Genomic DNA, 20,199 nt, shown 5'->3' with positions numbered 1-20,199 from the left:
ATACTGCACATTATCCGCAAATAAAACCATGGGACAATACGTTTGTGCGTGAGGTTCGTTCAAAATAAAACACCTATAATGATTTAAAAAAAAAAAAATATTATCTTTCAGCGAATATTATTATTTACTGAATTTTAAATACATCAACGCTTTGTAACGCAAAAGTTAATGCGATTTTTCAAAATAAATTAATTGACACTAATTTTTAATATCGATTGAAAATGGTTTTTTCTAAGATGTTAATGTACATAAATAAATATTAATTAATGTTAAATAAAAACAAACATTGTTGATGTTTTCTGTATAAAATATGTCATTTTCAGCTCCTCACTAGCCATTGAAATTAATGGTGTATCGATTGACATATGACTTGTCAGGTTGCCTTTGATTTGCACTACCGTCGAATACTAGGAATTATAAAATATAATTATTTAAAATAATTAGCCTTAACGACAGTAAATATGGCTGTAAGTTTATTGGATGTAATTAAAGAAAATAGATAGTACAATAAGTATGTCAGTCCAATATTCATGGCATATTTTAGATGTAAGCCGTAATATGAATGCAATATTTTTAAGTAAAAAATGCCAAAACCATCGTTAAAATGTTACCACATTACATTATATTATAGATAGGTCAGGGTTCTATTAGATTGTGTAAACAAAATTGTTAGGTACTTTACCTTTGATTTTATAATAAGTAAAATACACCTACAGATAAGCCATTCCATTGTTAAGTATGACAGCGACTAGTGTGCATTTTAGCGCAGAAATGTATACAGGAAGGAGATGTACTCACATAATATACTCGTATCTCCATTAACGTTTTTTTCTTAAATACGCGTTTACAATTATTGTAACTATATTGATAGTCCTAGGTGTATAGCACAAAATCAAATCAATGGTTGAGATGTATTCAAATTGGAAATCAATGTATCAAAAAAAAAAAAAATGTTTTAATGAAGAATAAATTCGTAAAACTATAAAAACGCGATGCGATTAAATGATTAATATTATAGTAATTATTATTTAATTTGTCAAGTGGTTTCATGTGTAGACCACTTTTTAAATATCAAATGTTTTACAAGAAAAAAACCCAGTTTATCGACATTCAAGCTCTAGGTAGTTGACGTGTCTTTATAGTTTTATACTGATAGTATCAAATGTTCGTTGAATTATTTTAACCACGGTCACCCGTTCAACTAGTATCTATAAATATACCTACTCGGAAAACTCATAGGTATTGCGCGCAGCTACAATACCCAACGAGATCATAAGTGAACTAATACAAAGTTGTACCTATTATCTTAGCGGGGTAATAATAGGTCCTAAGATATACGACTTAAAGGCGTTGGGAAATTCGAGATACTCATTTTGTATAACGTTTTGTTTGTGGTACTCGAGATTCACAGTTGTTCAATGTTTATTAAATGTTTTAAGATTTTTTTTAATGAGAAGACTGCAGTTGTTAACAAAAAAAAAAAAGGTGATACTTATTAGATTTTGTTTCAAACTCAAAATATATTTATCAAATTGCCTATTATAACATTAGTCACTTTATACTGATCTAATGAAACAAGTTTCGAATAGTTTGTATACAATTATAAACATTTAAGTAACGTTAATGTGTTATAACGAAAAGCGTTGTGGAATGGTATACATTTATTTAAGAGAACTACTATATCTTCTAGCCCATGCATGGATGTGCTTGTAATATTGGTTCAAATATAATTAGTAATTACTAATCAGTTACCGATCATTATTTTTCAAACAAATAATTTGAATTGATTTTTTAACACGATTATCTATTTGGGAAGCGTATGTATTATTTCATAAAGTATAATATCTATTTCCTTTGCCATAAAAAATTCTATACATGCCTTTTAGGAAACGTTATTTATGTTAGAAAATGTATGTTGTAACATAATATTTTTATAAAATATGACAGAGTAGTTTTTTCGGTTGGCCTATAACCCACTAGAATTTTCCATTAAATTTTCCCAGGCCATGAGGGCTGTCCCTTAAGTGCCTATTAGCACCATAAATTGTATTTTTCACACCTCTTTATATTTTGTGGTACAACTCAAAAATTATAAATGTTTAGCAAGTTGGTTATTCTAATATTTGCATAGGTTTTAAACGATTAACGGTACTTCGTTTATCAATATCACTATACGTTCTTTACAAATACAGTTTAATTTATTACCGATTTTTTTACAAATTTTTAAAATTATTATTATATTATTTTAAGTATTTCTATATATAATACACTTTAAGATTTTTTCATTTTTAATTAGTTTTTTCGTATATTATGTACTTAGTTTTATTATAGTTTAACGAATAGGTACAATTTTTTTTCATTTAAATAATAACGGTCCAAAAATTGTGTTTTTATTTTTCTTCAACTACCACCTCCAATGGAAATATTAATAGAGGCACCGGTCGATATAAACTATGAATTAGTTGTGTCTAAAATTGAATTGTTACACAGTTATTAGTCGTAAGTTTGAACATACGAAGAAAAACAGTATTTGATAATAATTGTAGTAAGCACATTACATACGTCTAGACGGTTCGAGTTTACTATCGATTACTATCGATATCTAATTACTTTGATTTATAATTGCATTAAAAATATTTTACAGCTTGATAAACGTTAATAACTTCTAAACCGTGCAAAAAAAAAAGGAACATAAAAAAAAATGTATATAAGCACAGGCTCAGATGCTCTAATGTCAGATGTCATTGGTAAAGAAATTCACATCGTGAAGTGTTCTGAAGATTATTTTTTTGTGTGGTTCACTTTTAAGGTATCAAACGCGGTAGGCTTTGTCAGTTTTTCCTGAATGCAAGTGAAAACCTATTGATTTTTGTGTAAACCAAAATATTGGTATAACGGTTCTAGACCGCATTTATATTGACAATTGCCCTAATAGAATAGATATAGCGATGTGGAAAAAAAATACAAATAGCACGACTACCTGATGCTCGTATTCATCGCTAAGGGTGCACCCGCTAATTGTATCTGTAAATATTAAATGGTAATGTGGTCATTCGCTATTACTAGGAGTCCTGCTGGGTAGACGTGCCGTGTGCAAGTCTATACCAGTACTATATCATTTATATGACAAGAATCCGTATAAGTAGTAAAATCTTTTTGGACCATTTTTTTTATTATTATTGTGGTAGGACGTACCTATTTTGTTATTTCTGTTTTTCTTGACAAATACAGCGCCTTTGAAGCCATACAAATATCTATTTATTAGACACCGTTTAGAGCGTGCCCTAAGAAAACACGGGCAAATATTCTTATAACCTTATAGAAATTAAAACTGTTGTTTAAACTATTAGGTATACCTACGTTATATTATGTTTAAAAGATAAAATTTCTCGTCCAGAGTCCACTACATTGTGTAGGTACACAACACATTGTTAACACAAACTAACATTAGTGGTTCTCGGTTGTGAACAAAATATTGGTGTGGGTATTAGGTACCTATGTTATTTCAGATGTCAACACATGTTATATCATGATTAAATAATTTATTTTACATGTTAACTGTATAAAACATTTTTTAATAAATTGCGTGTACCTATCTAGAAAATATAAAGTTCTTAATACAATTAATAGTTCATAATGAACCATTCATTAGACACGAATTGGTACTTACTTCTGTTATGAAACTCAATATTTACTTGAACTTTTTTTTCGATTGATTCTAATTTATCAAACGGATATGGCAGTCTTCCGGTTTTTTGTTGTATGTGTAAGACTATAGTCATATTTTTTAATAGAAACACAGTATTATATTATTATTTATTTTAAGTATTTAAAATAATATAAGTATTTTTCTAGTTTCATTCAATCATAGAACAATGCTATATATTATGTATGAGCCATTCGGTAGTAGGTAATTGCTAGTGGATCACCGCAAATTATCCCGTTTGATCTTAATAATAAAAAAATAAAAAATGAACCAAACGTTTATTGTGGACATGTCTCTCCGTGTTCCGTTTGCCGATATTGTTGATCGTGAAATCAATGAAGACCGAACAGTATTATTGTATTGAGGTAGGCAGGTAGATGCTGAGATATTAACAGGTTTAATAGTTGTTTTTTTTTTTTTTGACATAAATGGGGGGGGGGGAAATTCGGACAGTAACACAAACTTTTTTTTCGCCCCCGCTGGTTTATTGTACGGTATTTTTGTGGCACGACCAGAGTATAGAGGCGGTGTTCATATTTTATGTTTTTATCACTTCCTGAAAAATCTCAAAGCCAAGTATACCGCAAAGTGCGGCTCCTTAGCGGTTAGCCCGACTTCACCAAATTCAAACATTTTAATTAAGACCTTTTAAAAATAAACAATATGTAAAAAGCTATTGTATAATTCTAACTACAGACGTGGTTTCAAAAATCCCGGGACATTTTGAGTAATTCAAATTTAATATTTCACAAATTTTACAGTACAATAGCTGAATTTTTACAGTACAATTATTATTTTTGTTAGTTAAATTACATTTTTAATACATGCGGGGACGTGTCACAAGACATAAGATTATATTTAGTGATATTTTACGGTGTCGCCGACTGAAGTCTCGTGCTGTTGCTGATGTTGTTTTTGATTTGAACAGCTAAGCTGTCACTCGTCCAGTAATATACATTATGGTTAGGTTAATACACAATAAAAGCGAACGGGTTAAGAGACGCCCCGCAGACCGCTCGGGCAAGACTGTAGTTAAAACAATAATGTTGGTTGTGTTGCATCGATTGCCGTTTCGAGGCTTGTGCTCTGCCGTCGCATTGTGTATATTTAAATAAAATATAATAATATAACATTCGTAATAGTGGTATTAATGTTTGCAAATAAATAAATAATAATATGTCGATCGTTTGCCGGCAACGTGTGAACGAGTTTCCCGAAGGGGCGCACAAAAGGTGTGCACAATTTTGCGGTAAACGTCCATTGTTATATTTTTCGTTTATTATTAGATGGATGACTGTCGTCTTGCACACGCAATAATCGTTGGTAATACCACACACGGTAAACACATATTTTGCACGTGGTGTGCCGTTCCGGTCTTCTAGAGGAAACAGGACGAGTTCGCCGGCGTTTCGGTATTATCCCGTTTTCACGGTCACGTATCCGCCGGCTTCTTTTTGATTTTTTATTTTTACCGCCATATTTTTTATTTATTTATTTTTTGTTCTACTAAACATTTCAACGAACAAAAAAACATACAACCACTTTGCGCGCCACGCCGGCCGACAAGTAGGTATACCTGCATATTAACATAGTAGGCAATAATATTGTTATAAACAAGTCCCGGGACACGTTGACTTAAAAAAAAAAAATGCACTAATAAAAAGCGTTAGAACTTAGATTATATATATATATAGTACAAATAAATATATATATATATATATTTATTTTTACGTTTTGCGGTGGTGGTCGCCAATATTATTATTATTATTATTATATATTATTATGCGTGTTCTTGACGCGAACACGAGTGTAAATTACGGGTTAAGTGGCAATTTACAAGCAGTCGGTCGCATAATAAGACAATGAACAGTAAACGACGACAACGACTGGTCGGCACAACAACTAATTAGTTCCGTTTAGTCGACAACGGACTGTGTGTGTGTGTGTATAGGTTTTACCTTGCCATTCACCCCCCCCCCCCCGGCCAATAGTTATAGATATTTTTATTGTATTTGTTATTTATTGTTTTTGTTTTTTTTTTGCAACGACGTGGTTGATATATTTTAATAACACCGATCATTTATGGTATTGACCACGAGGGTGCGGATTAGTTCAGACGCTCTTGATGTTTTCGAGGAGGAGAACAACTGTATAATATTTTAAGTCTCGCAGGAAAGAGGGCGGACAATAATATTATTTGGTTTCTATAGCCTAGACGTTATCCGCTTTCACTTCAGACCCATAGGTACGTATAATCCCTACACCGAGATCAGAAAAAAAAAATATATAAACGTCTCACACGGTAAATATAATATTATATTCGGATATTTCGTATATTTTTATAATAGTAATAATATAATAATAATTATAATAAGAATAATAATTTATCGTTATAACAACACTGATTTAAGTACACATTTGATGCAATAGTAATGATAATAATAATATAATAATAATAATAGTAATAATGTAATAATAATAATAATAATAATAATAATAATAATGATAATAATAATAATAAATAATAGTATAATAATATTATATGTATAATAGGCAATTAAAATATCACAGACAATACTTACAAAAATACGTCTAACAACAAACGCATTCGAAGGGTATCAATGGATACAATAAATAAAGTATAAGTAGTATTTACACACAAAACAAATGCTCCAAGTGTGTGTGACGATAGAGAAATGTAGAGTGAGAAATAGAGAGGGAAAGAGAAAGAGAGAGGGGAAAAGATAGAAAATAAAATGAGAAATAAAAATATAACGTCGAATCTCGTATACAATACAAGATTATATCGGATTAGATTAAAACGAAAAAAATACTTATAAGTTATAACTAGACGATGACTTATGTAGATATAAACAAACTAGAATATTATTGATAATAGTAATAATAATATTTTGATATAACGTTACGAGCAAAAAATAAAAAAAAAACAATTCGATAAACATATAGAACGTGTATAACAGTCTGGTCACGGGCAAGCGGCAAACCAAAATAATGATGGTATAATAAGAAATAAATAAATCGTTATAAAATATATATTGTAACTAAAACGTGTGTACTATTTATGAGTTTGTATGTACAAAAAAAAAATGTTCAACGATAAAAAAACGACGACGACGAGATGCGAAAACTTAATAAATACTCCGAACAACTATATAATATATAATAATAATATGCGCGATTATTGATAATAATAATAATAATAATAATGATAATTAGCCGTAATAATACTATTATATTAGCCGACGCTAAAAAAAAAAAAAGTTCAATAAATAATAGTGGGAGGCCCAAAAGTGGCTGCGGTGGTTATCGATGACTTAAGCCACTAGTGCGCGCCGCCATTGATAAGCATTAGCGGTTGTATACGGCGGTGGCGGCGGTGCCAGTGGCTGTTGTTGAGGCGGTGGTATAACGTTATAGTCGATGGTGTTGCTCCTGTTCGCCTGCTAGGAGCCGGGATGTATTATTTTTTTGACTTGAGAAACTCAAAAACCTGGATGATGTACTGCAGGCTGGTGATGTACTCCCGCAGTATCAGCCAATCCCTGAGCGACCTGTTGTCCGTCGATATCCTGGACTCGACCGGCATGATGTCCCGGGACACGGGCGCGGGCACAGTCTCGTTTATCTCGATCAAAGCCACCGATATCTCGCAGAGCACCTGCGGGCAACAAAGCAAACATTAACACCGTGCTTTTTGAAATTAATCTAAAAAAAAAAATAAAAATAACCCATATCGACAGCATAGTGCACGACGGCGTTAAGTCATCTACGCATTGTGGACAAAATAATATATTGGAAGTCAAAGACTAAAACTGTTGTTGCTAGAGCTCAGAAACAACGCCGAGTTTTTTATTTTTGTAACGAAATAATTCGGCAATGAAAGAACGCTATTTAAGAATTTTAGACGGCAAAATATAAAACAAATACTTAACAAATATCGCGAAAATGTTTTTAACAATTTCGCGTCAAAAAACCGTTTAAAAAAATGTTTTTTTCGAAAATATTAATATTTTGTTGTCCTATATTAATTAACTATTTGATATGGACTCTACATGCATGCGTTAGATTTTAGAAACAAATTGAGCGCCAAGCTATGTACTTACGGCTCGGAGTTTGAACGTGGCTTCCTTGAAATCCTTGGAGAATGGCTGCCGGTCCCTGTCCTGGTCCCAGGACACCTGTTCCAGACCGACGGCCAAGTGTTGCAAGCCCACGTTGACGGCGTGTAACACGTCCTTGATGGTCAGACTACTCAGGTACGACTCGTCCAGCGGTTCGTCCAACTCCTTGGGCATGTACTCGGCCTGTTGTAACCACATGAGCGCCGTGTCTTTCCACACGTCGTGGTGCTGTTTGACGTCCACGTGGAACGTATCGCTGACCTGCAACACATACATCAACACGGTGGTTATTATATCATTGTTTCGCACACAATATTGTTAGTCCGGGTAAACATCATTTTTTTTTTTTTTTTTTTAACCTTAATATTTATTATTATATAGCTGCGACCGTGTTAACGAGCGCGCTTTACGGTCAATTTGAAGCGGAGGGCGGTGCCGGCATCGGTAACAAAACGGCTAATGGCCGGTAAACGAAATTGAAGGGTTGTGCGGGCTACTCGGTTTTCAATATTATTTTATTTTCGCAGTCATATCGTTATATTGTTATTGTTTTTGCGGTTTTGGCACAGCACAGCACAGACGTCGGCCGATTAGACGAGATTAAAGGGCGCCTCGGCGGGCGGTGTACCGCGATATAATAACATAACATAATATTGTCATGATCTAATAAGTGCGCCGGCTGCGGTTAGGCCGTAGATTTAAATCCAGAGTTCATGAGATTAACAAAAAAAAAAATCTATAAACACTGTCTCGTTCCAAATTATTATTAGTTAAAAACGAAAATAATATAAAACGGCCGTCGTTTGCTTACGAATCGAATCGTGCGGCAGTCCCTTGGCAGCTCAACACAATATACAATATGGTCACATATTTACATAATAAGTTATTTATAATATTATTATTTTGTGTATTGTAGCTGTATGTGTGGAGCGTAATGTTTTACAAACGCGCCTACAGTGCCCAAAAAAAAAAAAAAATCCAACGTTGGGAACCGGCGCAGTCCGTCCGTAAACGACGAGTCGACACTTTTCGCGGGCTTCTACGTGTGTAGAATTTTTTTGTTTTTGTTTTTTTTCTTTCAATTTTGTAAACAACAATATACTCGTTCCCTCTCTCTTTCACACAATTTCCTCCCCCGCCGCTCGTCCGTCGCCTCCGTGGGTCGCCCGTATAACGATAAATTATTACCACTATAATAATATATATTATGTACATTATATGAAGTCATCAGCGCATTTAGAGCTTTCTCTCACGGTCTTCGACGGCGCCGGTGACGATAGCGATCCCGTTATTAAAAAAAAAAAAACTGCGGATCTAAACGGAATTCAGATACGGAAGGACCGCGTACAAACAGCATAGGTGACGGGTGAGGCGAGTTCTGATAAAAAAATAATTACAAACCTATTTGTTTGTTGTATCCAAACGCGCGAATAATTTAATATTTTTATGTTGTACGTCAATCCAAGTTATCCAAGTCAAGACGGTTTAACACGAAGCAACTCTACCGGAACAAGGTCAATAATGATTTGGAAATGATCTACATAGAGAAAATAGTACATTCGGGACTCTCTAAGGACCGAGATTAAGCTGCGATTGACCGTCGTGGCGTGTAAAGACAAATCAAATTTTAAAAAGAAGATAGGAAAACTGAGTAATAAAGTGCTGAAGTCCGTAACCACCAGAGTAGAAGGAGGAGACTGCTTGAAATTATGGACCTTTATGGAATTTTGAAGATGAAAAGTTACTATTTAGCGTTTTTTAAAACAATTATATTGGTGGCACGCATTGGCGACGACGCGGCTAGTCCTCACAGCATAATAATCGTACAGGTGACGTCTCATAAAAAATCCATAAAAAAAAAAAAAATACTGCGACAACAATTAATATTGTGTGTTTATAATAATGTAATGCCGCATAACAATACCCTAAATCGTCAGTTTCGAATAGATCAAAGAAAGTTTTTTGTTTGTTTTTATGATAGGTTAGCGTTTACCATAACTATTCTGTTTTATTTTTAAAACTAATGACTGGTGTTATTATTTTTCACTTAAAGCATTGCCGCTTTGTACTTTGTCATTTTACGATGACCGGCAGATAATAATATTGAAACGTGTGCTAGTATAAATAATATACATATTATACATATACATACATAAATACACATATACATGATGTGTATAGTAATTGGCTATATTGGCGTTGAGATTACTTTGACATGTTTTACTGTGTGAAATAAAATATCAATTGGGAGCACAGTATGTGTATAAAGATCAACGTTGTAAGCACAACGAAATATATCGATCGGTTTGTTTATAATAATACAAAAATCCATTACTCGACAAAATACATACATTACGAGTTTTACAGTATTCCCAAGTCCTAACTGGTTATACGGGATGTACCGTGACGACCGTGGAATGTAATTCTTTGACAATTTATCTTCTTGACGAGCCTTTTTGTACAGTGTGTTCCAAAAACGTTCGACTATAGCGGGCCGGTGTAATGAACAGCTTTGAACTTAAAGTCAAACTTAAGTCTTGAAACTTAGGTTTACCGCTCTTCGTCGAGAACACGTTTAATTATAATAATGTTTTAATCGAAAACATTGTATTTGGGTATAACCTATATACTGAAGAGTGTGCGCGTTTTGATTATGCGCGGCCTTAGTGTAAATTATTATTGTTTTATTTTTTTGAAATTGATTTGTCATGAAGCCGCACGCGCCGCCGACATTTTAAATGTTATGTAACTGATTTATAGGTAAAAAAAAAAAACAACTGTATTTTCACTGATATTATATATACCTACACGCGATAATATTTTATGTATTTTATTACAAAAAACAACCTTTGCGCGCGCGTGACCGCCGACGAAAAGGGATTTCGATACACGTCTTGTGTATGATTTTATTCCTTATATATACTTAATAATGGGCGTCTAGTGGTCTGTCGGCGTTGGTTCGTGCGCAAGTCTACTGATGCCCTACGCACATCTTGTATGCAGTTGTGTTGAGAATTAGACAATTTTGATTTTTTTTTTAAATGCCGGTATCCGGTTACCGACGGCTGATAAGACTCGACCGGGCAAAGAAGCGACCCGTAAGCGAATTCTTCGGACGGTTTTCGTGGAAACGGAAAACCAAAAAAATAAAATAAAAAGTGACCCGACGCCGTGTTTTCCCCGGTGTCCCTGCCCTCTCCTCCTACACACACCTCCCCTGACCACTTGTCTTGTGTTATCGCACATTGCCACCCGCGCGACAGAAGCCGGCTGTATTATAGCTACTCTAATGAATGGTACAAGGCGAGGCCTTGCGGGTTTCGCTGAAAAAGCGCCAATGGGCGGCGACAAGCAGTCTACCGAACGAACTGCGACGAGGTCTCGTACATAACACAACAATATAAATAAACTAACGAAAATATTCCCAATTGTGCACACATGCCTGTTGTACCCACGCTACCCTACTCCCCCTCCTCCTCTTCCCTATGCCTGATTTTAAGTGCGTGGAAAACATTATGTAATATATTGAGAACATCCCGCCAGTTCCAAAATTCTTGTTCCTAGTAACAATCAAATTTCATTACTGGAAATCGCAAGCATACAAATAATAAATATCGTTATGTATCGTTTGAAAAATATTATATTGAATTTCGCAAAATGAGTATGCACCCGGTACAAAAAAAATGTACATATCAGATCAAAAAATATTATAATTAATGCATATACTTAAGCGCAGTGCCTATATGTATAGTGTGTTTTTTCATAACGATTAGATATTTGTATGACGGCGGGTAACGCGATCACGGGCGGCCGCCGTTCAAACGAGCGGTGCCGGAAGAAGATAAAAAAAAAAAATGATGCATTCTTATATTAGTGCTACCTGTTAAGTACAAAACAAATGTGATAATAACGCGTGGGCGTAATTGCTGCTGTGGTGGCAATCACTACTCGGTTTACGCGAGACGAGCTCGCTCGGCATCTGTGAGAACTGCGGATAACGGCCGCGCTTATCTAAATGGTCATTTATTATTTCGTCGCCGCATTGTTGTTTTATCATGTGACATTTTTTACCTTTTTATTATTTTTTTTTATACATATTTTTTCAACTCATTCTCGTCTTACTTCTCGGCGACCGCTAGACATCGTCGGAGTACGCGCTTTTACCGCATGCGGTTTATTAAGTACGAATAATAATATTATAATAAATGTATGTGCAAATCACATACCGGAGCAAAAAAAAAAACCAACCGTATTATATACACATATAATATTATACATTGTCATTTTTGTATTGTAATTAAAGATGGACATTGGTTGATAAGAGGTATTATGTATATATATATATATATATATAGGTATTCTGTGTTTTATTATATTTTGCTTCTCCGCTTGTTTTTAATTGTACATATTTTATTTTATTATCTCGATAAATTGTGTTTAATATTATAACGATTGTAAAACTATAACATTATTTAGTTTTATTTGTAATACACTAATTATTAATAATATACTCGTTGATGTTGTTACGATTACAACAAAATATTATGCTATACATTGTTATTCGATTTGAACGTTTAATTATTTTTCAATTTTAGTTTTTATTTAAATAAAAAAACTATTTGGGTAAGTAAATTAAATCGAATCTACCTATATTAATTTTAATTTGTTTTAAATTACATTTAACACTTGCCCAATTAACAAAATGTAATACAATAGTACTGTATTCCACCTATAAAAAACTATTTATAATAACGATTTTACTACTTTCTTTCTTATGATTTGTGCGAATGACATAATACGTATAACACATAATATAATAGTATCGGCGTAGTAGGCAATTATTATTGTGTATATATATATATATATGTAGGTCCTTGTGGGTCACAGAATTTGCGCGCAATAATAATATTATATAAACCAAGTCCGAACCGTGTAACACGCAGTACGCTTTACTTAGAATATAAGGACAATAATAATAATGATAATAATTGTAAACAGAAAAATGGCCATATTTTTATGCTTAAACAATAAAAACGAAGCCATGTCGAAAATTCGCCGTAGAACGACTATAGTGAACAGAGTATACAATATATAATCAATCAACTATATAAGTAGGATTAGAAGAAAATGTTCAGACTTTTTAGGCTAACAAATGACAATTAACACCACTTTAATGCTTTATAATTTTAACAATAATTAAATAAAGTGATGTAAACGAAAAGAGTACAAGTATTTTATTTGTAAACATTTTGGGAGATCGAATTTTTATCTTGTAAAAATAAATATGGTGATATTCAAAAATGTTTTTTTTTCTAAATTATTTTTTTTAAAAATTATATGTAAATTTATGAAATACCTACTTTACATTGGCGTCTGCGGCCGTTGAAGTTTAAAATAAAAATCGAGTAACAACATGAGATCTCATCTCCTTTGGAACACGTTACCTCGGAGAGGGGACTTTTCCTATAAGTCCTTCGCCGGTGGAATAGCGTACAGATTTTAATTACAATAATATTATGATTGGGCACAGCTGTGTGTATACGGGGTATAGGTTCTGGGAACTTAAACCGGGTCACAGATTTGCCAAATTGGTGGTTGCTATCGCGCGTGTACCACGTGAGTGTTGTTGTTTGTCGCCAAAGATCGATACGGCCACCAAAGGAATTCTAAGTCACACATTATATTATGATGTGTGTATAATGTATTATTATATAGAGCGGTTAGGCCAGTGTACAATCGTTATTTTTTTATAGGTTAGAATGACCGCAGTTTTTCGTATAAATGTTTTTTACTTAACACTTTTCCCCCTTCTGTATTCAAATAAAAAATAATACCATTTCAAATAATATCAATTGAAATTTCAAAACGCCACACACTTTTTTAACTACTATGATTATATTATATTCCTATTTATACCAAATTAATATAACGATGACATATTTTTTTTAAGTCAATACATCACAATGAACACTTTTTTTTTATCAAATAAATTGTGGTTTTTGTATGTATACACACAATTAGTACTACATAAATGCGAAAGTGTGTTTTTGTTTGCGAAAATTGCCATAGTAATTATTGAATTATAAAGGAAATTAATATCTTATATAAATATATATAAGTATATATTGCTCTTTTAATCATCCAGGAAAATGATTTCGACTCTATAATATCGCAGTAAATATTAACGTGGGTATGTGATAATAAACAAATAAAAACAATAGAGAGAAAAATTAAGGCAAATCGTTCGGTGCGAGCCGACCGTTTACGCAATCGTTTCGCACCTGACGGATAAACCGTAGGTATACATATATATGCCACATTATATTATAGGCATAAATTCCGCCGACGTTATAATATTGTTATCGACTGTATATATATATATATATATGTATAACATTTAATGTAATAGTTTTGGTACATATCGGATATTGTGTTACGAATGTACAGGCCATTCGTCTTATTGGATTTATCGTCAGAGGACTAGTCCGTACGCACTATTATGACGTCTTAGAAGTGCGTCAACAACTGCAGCTATACACATCTAGTATACTATGTTATACAATCATGCGGGAGGAACGCGTACAAATCCATAATCAGCTTTTACTATAACACTATTGCTCTATACGAACGGCGGATGTGGATTTCGGATTTTTTTTTTTATATAGCTGCGAAACGCACACACAATTTGCCTTTTGCAAGTATAGAGGTATATTAGTTTTTCAAAAAACGACGCCGGTCGGACTGTGTACACAAACGCCGTGGGAATAGTGCCGAGTGTCGGGCCATACGATTACATATTATTACTATAATGTCCGTTTCGGAGACTTTAACGTCCGCACACTGTATGTAGCGGTAATCCCGGCGACGTTTAGTACCGCATAAGAGCAAGTCAAACCCCTTCAGAAAAAAAAGAAATGACCATTCATCGTCGTCTCCATTCACTATACCCGTCCACCCATTGTACACCGCAGGCCTTATAATTTTGCCCGGCAAATTTTTTGTGACGCTATTCCAAAAAATAGCTTATTATATTACTTTAACTATGCCCATGCGACTACTCGGGTTTAAACCTCGACCTGCGGCGGCGATTGTGCTGCGCTGACGGCCGTTTCGAATCGCATAGGACCAACAACAACAGCGTGCAGTGTGTAAGTATCATTCATCCTGATCGCATTGTGCCCTTCCCCCTCCCCCCTTTAGTGTAGAGCACGTGCCCTTACGCGGTTTGTGATTCATAATAACAATAATCATGGTAATCGCATTATACACGCACTTAATACAATATTATATAACTATTATTATTGTGTCAATATTAAAAATTATCGTCGGTCAAACGGTTCTTTTCAAATACTCATCAAACGCCTTGTTATAGCACCTATTCATGGAACCCGCCGCGCCGCCTTAAAACACACAATATATTGTATGTAATAATATACGGAATTATTGTATTGTGTTATTTAAGCGCGCTTATACACCCAATATACGGATCTAAACGCGTAAAAACGGATTTTTAGTAGTTCGCCTCTTGACAGTTTTATGTTCTGATTATATCTCACATTAAATACCGGGATCTTTACAGCTCTATAAATAGTATACTGATCGAATTTAATTAGATATGTTGTTAAGGGGCACGATTTACTCAGACTATAGAGGGGCAGAAATTTGATAGTTTAATTTTATTCCACAAATATGGGGTTTAAGTCGTCATTATTGTGGTTAAGTTAACATTTATCAACGTGAAGCCCCCCAGCTATTTTTTCTACATGAGCGATATAAAATCCTTCTTTTTTTCCCTACTTAAATTACTATAAAAACAAAGTTGTAAACTGATATAGAAAGCAGAGTTGGCGCAAATACCCTATTTTTGTACCGTCGTAAAAGCATAGAAAAAATATAAAAAAGTCGAATATCCATTAAAATACTTAAAATTATGTGCTCCACATTTTTCTATACTTTAAAATGATTTCATTATATATATACTATTGTACATCAATAGATTTATCCAATAGATCAAGAGTGTACTCACGAATGATCCGGCAAACTGTTCGGCGTGCATGAGAGCGTTGCTGGCGGACACGGTGACGCCTTCGATGACGTCCACCAGCCTTCGCGGTTCTGAGTCCATCATTTCGTGGCCACTGCCACCGCCACTGCCGGCCATTGCGCCGGAACCGCCGCCGCCGTTGCAGTTGACGCCGGGTGGGCAGGGTGTGGCCGTCGTGTCTTCCATCATCATTTGCATGCCGCAAGGGTTGAACCAGAACGGCGTGCCCGTCGGTTGAGTCGCCGCGTCGTCTGTGGTAGCCGAGGCGGTCGACAGATGCAGTTGAGACTGCGATTGAGACGTCAGTGGCACGGGGGCGGACATTGCACAGGGCATCATTATCAAGCCAATGACAAACGAACCAGCTGCAGGGAAAAAATCATACATATGTTTATAACATTATATAATTTTGGTATTATACATTTTCAAAAAGCACATTGGCTCGAACGTCTTTAACTCTTATTCTTATTTACACTATACCAGCTTTTTTGCTATTTAAATTTTTATTTTCATTACATGCCCGAATCATCTCAATCCATTCTCATTTCAACAATACCTAATTTATTTTCCTTATTCTTTTGATGTATTGAATTAAAACATTTCCCCGAACTTCGGGCACGTACGATAAGAAACTTTCAACTTTAGACGGAGGCAACGACATACATATTTGAGTGCTTCAACCAAGGGCACCACCTGAACCAGCACCATCTCGACCTTTGCGGAATAGATTCGAAGGTACGACGCGCTTGATATTGGTTTTTCAACCATTGCTAGTACTTTATTGTAAATGTCATGTGGTCCGAGTGTCGATATAATAATTATCATTAGTACCTATATATCCACATCCTATATAGTTGTGTAATGTACTCAATATATATCTATATGTATACAGACAACGAAAGATCGGCCGAGCACATACCCGGTCACATACCTACGACGGCGGTGGCGGCGTTATTTACTCATGATGTCTCACGATTTTTTTTTTCTTTTTTATTCCCTTCAATTTCTTTATACTGATTTTTTTTTTTGCGTGGTATGTCGGCCGGCACCCCCAATTAGTGATCTATATAGTTGCGACTAGTAGTGTATGATCTGTAATGGTAGCAGTAGTATTTTTTTTATATATATATATATATATTTTGTTGTGGAATACACACACACACACACACAGACTACAAGAGTATATTATTTTAACTCTGCGGTACATACGTACTTACGCACAGCCGTATTGGAGGGGAAATATCGAGGGGAGGGGGTTAATAATAATCATGTATACGGAATAGCGACGGCGGCATCGGCTGGCTCTCTCACGGGGCACATTACTGGCTAATTATTATTGTGTGTGGTATTGTTTGTCGCGAGGACCACACACACGAGCGACGACGACAGCGCGTTTTACATGACACACAACACGCGGTCTGGGCCGATTGTGTATTCTTTACATTTTTCCCGTTTTTTTTTTCTTTTTAAAAATTGTTTTTTTTTGCAAAAGCTTGCCGAACAATTAGAAAAAAATTCGCGGTAAACCGGAGATTTTACAACATTTTTTTTTTGTCGCTATCATATTATTATATGTGGGAATACGGTGGGAATTTATAATTTACCGCGCTTTGGTACATATATATTATATATATATAAAACATATTATGGAATTAACCCCCCCCCACCCCCTCTTAAACGTGACCAACGCAAGCAACAGGTATAGGAATACAGCCCCAATAATAGTAAATGCGATTATTATTGTTAATTTTGAACATACGAACAATTATACAGTTGATTCGTTTGATAATATCACCGGATTTGTAAATACCGGTCGAGTTTAACCGAACCGAAATACGCGGGATATTTGTGTACTGACTATATTGTATACAAAACAACACAAACTCCTTGGGAGAGAAACGAGATATCCGTTTGGGCAAAAAACCGCGTTGATTTCGGAAATCGTCATCCGGAAACGGCCCGTGACTCATCCAGGTCGCGATCACGTCTGCTATTACCACCGTCGCAGCCTCGTCGATTAGAATATTTGTTATATATCCTTATGATAGTTCTTCTAGTTTGTTACGCATATATATATATATATAACTATAATTAGTGTTATTATTATCATTGAATTAATATCGCACGCGGTTGTGGTGACCGGGTCCTACACGGCATGAACGATAGTAACACCAGCCGTTTAGAATGTCCAATGTTAATATGTTGCTGACTAATTTCGCCTATCGTTTGTCGTTTGAGCGCAATAGAGTGTAATTTTTCCAACAATATGAGAATGATATATATATGAAGAAAAAAAATCTACTCCGACTATAGCCCGGTAAAATCGTCAATGAGACCCTAATCTTCGACCCGTCCAAAACCATCGACCGAATAGTGTATTAACATAAAATATTACAATCATTTTGTTCACACGGTCGGCGGTGACACGTCGCAGACAAAACAAATTATCGAAGAATAATATGTATAATATAATAAATAATAATAATAAAATATAGTAGTGGCATTATGAGTACTATAATATATTATATATATATATATATATATAAGTATAACGTTCTAGTATATACGATTATATTATTAATGATAAAGAAAACGCTAACGTGTCGTTATCGAATCGGTATCGTTTTGGATTTTAAATTAAAATCTTTTTTTTTTTTACCAAGGACGTTAAAAAAACCGTTTTGTGCACAGTTAAAATAACGCGGTTACTTAGGCCTTTTTGATTCTTGGCCAACACTCGGCAAAGCCCTATTGCCATTCTTAGGTATAGAATTCGAAAAACTCACCGATGAAAAGAGTGCTAGAGCACACGCGTCGACGGTCGTAGGCCGGTCTGAAACGTCGACGACTACGGACCTCCGGTTCGGATTTCCGTCGACAGTGTTCACGTTGGCAGTCGACGCACACCGTTTCGTATGTGTCCATTATCGGATCGAAACCCAAAAAAACCGACAAACAAAACAAGGAAAGCGACGATTTGTCCTTAAGCGCTTTGAAAATACTCAAAAATAAAAAAACCTCGCGCTTTTCGATACACCGAGCGACACTTAACACAAAAAAATTATGATCGAGTCCCGTCGACAACACTCGGCGAAGTTTTTTTTTATTATATGGTAAAATGCGAACAAAAAACACTCGGTAGATAGTCAAAAAATATATGTGTGGAAAAAAATATAAATATTAATATTAGCTTTTTCAAAATTAAATAAAAACAATCACGTATCGCACGCGTGCGCACTTATATATACGTATCGACGGGTGATTGTGTGTGTGGGTGTGTGTGTATGTGTATTTATGTGACTGTGCGAGGTGGTGATGACCGCCGCGGTATACCGTCGACCAAAAACGATCAACTGAGATAGCCACCTGACTCCGGTGGACATTTAAGTCGCAGCGGTGTGGACCGGGCGGCGGAGGCGACGGACGACAGGAGCAGGAGCGACGGCAGCAGCGCCGCCGCGTAAGGGCGGCCCGCCGGACCCCCCACCCGGGCGCGGGTTGTGGGTTTTCCACCCGGTCGCCGATTGACCAATGGCGACCTGTTGGAAGGATCGGTAGGACCGGCCTAAGGCGACGGGGTTCATTCATGTATCGCGCGACTCCCCTCCGCCGCCTCCGTACAGTCACAGTCGCGTGGACATTATTAGGCGCGCGCGCGCGAAGCATAACGCACGCACACACGCACACACACACACACATACTCACACACACACACACGCACGCACACTCACACCGGTTCGACACCGGCGGCGATGTCAACGGGCTGTGACATACTGCCGGGCGGCACGGTCTTGTCGCGGCGGTCGGCGGCCGTACACGCACGCACGGAGATCGCGAGGTCCGTCGGGGGTATCCCCGTAATCGCCGCCCACACGGCCGCCGCGGACACCGCAGTCGTCCCGGCGCTTGCCGTCAAGGGATGTCCTCGCGCGCTCGACGGACACGTCTTGTGGCACGGTCCGTCCGCCGCTCGAGTTTGTGGCACTTTCACGGGTCGTGTTTTTAAACGTGTGGACGTATAGCTAATTCTTTAACTGTCAAGAACGTATGTCGTCGGTCGTTTTGTTGATATTGCTCTGTTGAACTTACTTTTTTATTAACTCAAAAAAAAAAACTTTTAGCGACACGTCTTGTGGTTATAATATTATATTGTAAAAAAATAAATGAAATATTTAATTTAAAAAAAAAACCCTTAACCGGCAATGTCACCATCATCACATCAGCGCTAACAACAGACTCTGTTTTTAATTATTGCTTTAACGAAAAACTTACCCAATATTGTAAGACTCTGTGATCACTACAGGCGA

The 20,199-nt window shown here is 35.7% G+C and overlaps 1 protein-coding gene across 1 annotated transcript; it reads right to left on the bottom strand.

Moving 5' to 3' along the window:
• Positions 1-6,981: 6,981 nt before the first annotated feature.
• Positions 6,982-19,232, bottom strand: LOC126833870 (uncharacterized). Its single transcript, XM_050565428.1, has 4 exons — positions 18,679-19,232; positions 15,875-16,257; positions 7,831-8,109; positions 6,982-7,385 (listed from the first exon to the last, which is right to left on the bottom strand). Exons 1-4 carry the CDS (start codon positions 18,815-18,817, stop codon positions 7,188-7,190), a joined length of 999 nt encoding a protein of 332 aa, XP_050421385.1. The 5' UTR covers positions 18,818-19,232; the 3' UTR covers positions 6,982-7,187.
• Positions 19,233-20,199: the final 967 nt, after the last annotated feature.

This window comes from Adelges cooleyi, unplaced genomic scaffold, assembly GCF_023614345.1.
Source record: "Adelges cooleyi isolate 19-005CV unplaced genomic scaffold, UGA_ACOO_1.1 ACOO_flye_CR_arks_rails_tigmint_CR_PRNA_2, whole genome shotgun sequence".
NCBI lineage: Eukaryota > Metazoa > Arthropoda > Insecta > Hemiptera > Adelgidae > Adelges > Adelges cooleyi.
Note: the sequence above shows the minus strand (reverse complement) of the source record. Positions and strands in the feature narration are given on the sequence as shown.

Coding starts and splice junctions, on each gene's coding strand:
- LOC126833870 (XM_050565428.1), bottom strand. CDS start 18,817: ATGGACACATACGAAACGGTGTGCGTCGACTGCCAACGTGAACACTGT. Junction 16,258..18,678: donor CTCTAGCACTCTTTTCATCG/GTGAGTTTTTCG, acceptor TTTTCCCTGCAG/CTGGTTCGTTTGTCATTGGC. Junction 7,386..7,830: donor CCACGTTCAAACTCCGAGCC/GTAAGTACATAG, acceptor TGTTGCCCGCAG/GTGCTCTGCGAGATATCGGT.